Source organism: Hipposideros armiger, unplaced genomic scaffold (genome assembly GCF_001890085.2).
Source record: "Hipposideros armiger isolate ML-2016 unplaced genomic scaffold, ASM189008v1 scaffold_1386, whole genome shotgun sequence".
Taxonomy (NCBI): Eukaryota; Metazoa; Chordata; class Mammalia; order Chiroptera; family Hipposideridae; genus Hipposideros; species Hipposideros armiger.
The window spans coordinates 157,540-160,889 of record NW_017732736.1 but is presented as its reverse complement, the minus strand read 5'-3'; the positions used below and the strand labels follow the sequence as shown (position 1 = coordinate 160,889).

General features: G+C 31.7%; 1 protein-coding gene across 1 annotated transcript in view; it reads left to right on the top strand.

Annotated features, from left to right (window-relative positions):
- REDIC1 (regulator of DNA class I crossover intermediates 1) overlaps positions 1–2,559 on the top strand; it is a 60,305-nt gene extending 57,746 nt beyond the window's left edge. Inside the window, exon 14 of the mRNA XM_019633719.1 lies at positions 2,092–2,559. Within this exon, the coding sequence (XP_019489264.1) occupies positions 2,092–2,559 (468 nt within the window). The remainder of the gene's footprint in view (positions 1–2,091) is intronic.
- The last annotated feature ends 791 nt before the right edge of the window (positions 2,560–3,350 follow it).

The window sequence follows — 3,350 nt, the reverse complement described above, 5'->3', positions numbered from 1 at the left end:
GAGAATTCCTAATAATATTGGTAGACATGATTATTTTCTTTCTTTGGAACATTTTCTTCTCTCTGCTTTTGTGATCACACACTAAGTTGGTTTCCTTCATACTTCTTTGAATGCTGCTTTATGCTTTTGTCCACTTCTCTTCCATCCTTCCCCCTAGTTAAATTTTGTAATATTTAGGGTTTGCTACAGTTCCCTTTTCTTCTCTTAACCTACATTCTAAACTCTGAATTATATTATATACTCTGAGAGTTTATCTACTATCTCGTCAGTAATACTTCTCAACTTTATGACTTTAGCCCAGATCCTTATTTAGATGTCTAATTTCCTATTTGATATATCTTTTTGGTTATTTCACAAAAATCTGCTTATTTTCATGCCTCACGCTGAATGCCCCCTGATCCCTCCCCCAAATCAGTTTTTCTGATCGTTCTCATATTGGTAGATACCTTTTCTGTCCATTTAGCTGCTCACACCATAAAACTGGTAGTTAACTTTGCCATTCCTTTCTGTCTTATCTGCTTTCCTTAACCACATTCATTGCATCACTTTATCCCATCAATTCTACCTCCAAAATATTGCATATTTATCCACTTCTCTCAACTCCTGGTGTCTGTACCCTGGTCGAAGGCATCATCACCTTGTTCTTGAACAGTTGTGGTTGTTTCTTAACAGATCTCTTCTTCCACGCTTGCCCCACTTTTTCTCCAGTTAGCAATCATCATGATCTTTTGAAACCTTAAATTGAATTATGGTATTTTTGTTTTTATTCAATGGATTCCTATTTACTTTGGAATCTAAACTACTTGACTGTGGCTGTAGTCCTTATGTGTTCTAGCCTTGATGACATCTCCACCTTCTAGTATTCCCCTCTCTCATCACAGGCCCACATACTGGCCTTCCCCTCTCCTTAGCTCATTAGTCTCGTCTGCTTAAGGGCATTTATGTATCCTGGTTTCTCTAACTTACTCTTATTTGTCCTGTAGGTCTTAGCTTAACTATGTCACTTCTTCTAATAGCCCCTTCTTGGCTCATCAATCTAAAGTAGGCCCCCTCAGTTATGCTCTCAAAGGGCTTCATACTTGTTATTTGTAATGCATTTCTCAATTTGTAATTAGGTATGCATGTGTGTGATTATGTGGTTGTCATTTCCACCCATGAGAATGTGTGCTGTAAGAGGGTAGCAATCATATCTGTTTCATTCACATTGCAGATGCTGGATGAATATTTCTTGAATAAATAAATATAATATATTGAGCTTGTTTTCTCTAGCTTGTGTCCAGCCAGTCTCAATGCTTTTGGAGTTATATTTATATTTTTTATTTTAGTGCCAATCAGCTGAGGCCTATACCTCATTTTAGGAATTTTATGTTACCTTTGCCTTTTTTTTTTGTTTAGCTTCAATAATTAATTCTTTGTTCATAAAAATAATATTTTGGTTAGTTTAGTAATTAAAAAATAAATTTTTCATGAGGTTAAAAAATTCACGCGAGTAAATTGAAATCTAGACCTATTAATAGTTCTTAAAATTTGACTTTTTATATGAGTTGTGATATTCATTGTTATTTAACTTTTAGCTATTTGATTTCCTGTTAGCTGATAGCTCTGTTTAAGTTATATCTTTTATGAGACTGGGTCCATTAAAGGTATAATATAGATATATTTTTGCCTTAGTAATTCAGTGAGTGAATAGTAGAACACGTTTTATGTGTTAATTGTTTCTTTCAAAGTTATTACTTCTTCTCCACTCTTTTTAAGTGGTTGAAGAGTGTTGTATTTCATTTCCTCCTTGTGAAAGGGTAGGGGGATGATGTAGCCTATGATTATGGGTACTGATTAGTGACAAAATTCTCCTTCTCTTTTTTAATTATTGTATTTTTAATACAAGGATTATTGTTCTTACTATTTTAAAAATTCATAACCTTCTTGATTTTTAAAAAACCAAAACTCCAGATTGATTTACAATTTGACAAAGTCTCTTCTGTGTTTTGAAATTTTCTATAATATGAATTTTAAGAATTTATGCTTTGAAGTGATTGAATGATTTTTTAAATTTAAGCATCATTTACAATAAAACTGCTAAATTTCTTTTAGCTATCTGAAGATGAAGATCAAATATTGCAGCAGATTGAAGATTCAAGGAGATCCATCGAAACTGAAACAACTAATAATTTTTATTCAGAAAGGATGGCAAAACTTCCACGTGATAGGATTATTAAAGACAATGGCAAAATTCATAAAAAAAATGAGAATCCCCCCCAGTTCTCAATGAAAAATAATACAGATCAGCTTGCCCAACCTCAGTGTAATTCAACACACGTATTACAAAACACAACCAGTAATAACTGCATTCTGCAGGTTGTAAGGTGTGATGCATGGGTACAAACAGAGAGGGACCCTGAACCTGTAATGGAAAAGAAAATAGATGCTGCCATACAGTGTGACATAATTTCAGAATGTAACTGTAGAAGTGATGTGTCTTTTCTTTGTAATGTTGAAAGGTACAGTGAAAATATTAAGGCAGGTACCACTGGAGGGCAGGAAATCCTTAAGAATAACTAATATTGTAAAATCTCTGCCTGAGATTTAGCATTTCACTTAATGTTCAGAATTTCATTAACATAACAAGGAATGAAAAAGGGTAGCTGAATTCAAGGTGCAAATATTTGGAGGATATGTTTATGAATTGTTTTAAAATATTTTAATGTTAATTTATGCATTTAAGTTTACATAGATACTTTTTTAGTAGCTTTAGGATATCTTCAAGTTTTTAGAAATATATATAAATTTGCTGTCTATCATTCTTAAGGTGATTATTCATTATATTATGAGATGCTGCTATTTATGGATTCAAAATACATTAATTGCTTCCTTATGCACTTAATTTAAAGTTTTGTGCAGTTGCATATTTTAGCAAAAGTGTTCCCTTCCAAGATTTTCAGACAGAAAGTAATACCAAATAATATCAAATGTTTTATAACCTTATAAGAATTTTCTTAGCTACTATCTTAAATATTATACCCTCATTAAAAAATTCTGGCAATAATTTTTAGATAAGATATATTTTATGTTTTGTTTGGACAACATTTTTGTGGGTGCTTATATTCAAAGGAAATTTTTTTTCTTGAAGATTAGAAAATGTTTCAATACTTTCATAAAAGAACAGTTCAATATTGGAAAAAATGATTCATGTTCACCAATTCTAATATTGACAAGATTCTTTTCATAAATATTACATCAGGATTTCTCATAATATGTAGGCTTTGTTTCCAACATATATTTATTTTATGTGTCAAGATTTTAAATGTTCGTATTCTAAAATTGATATTACAAATTGTCCAGCAGGGGGCATT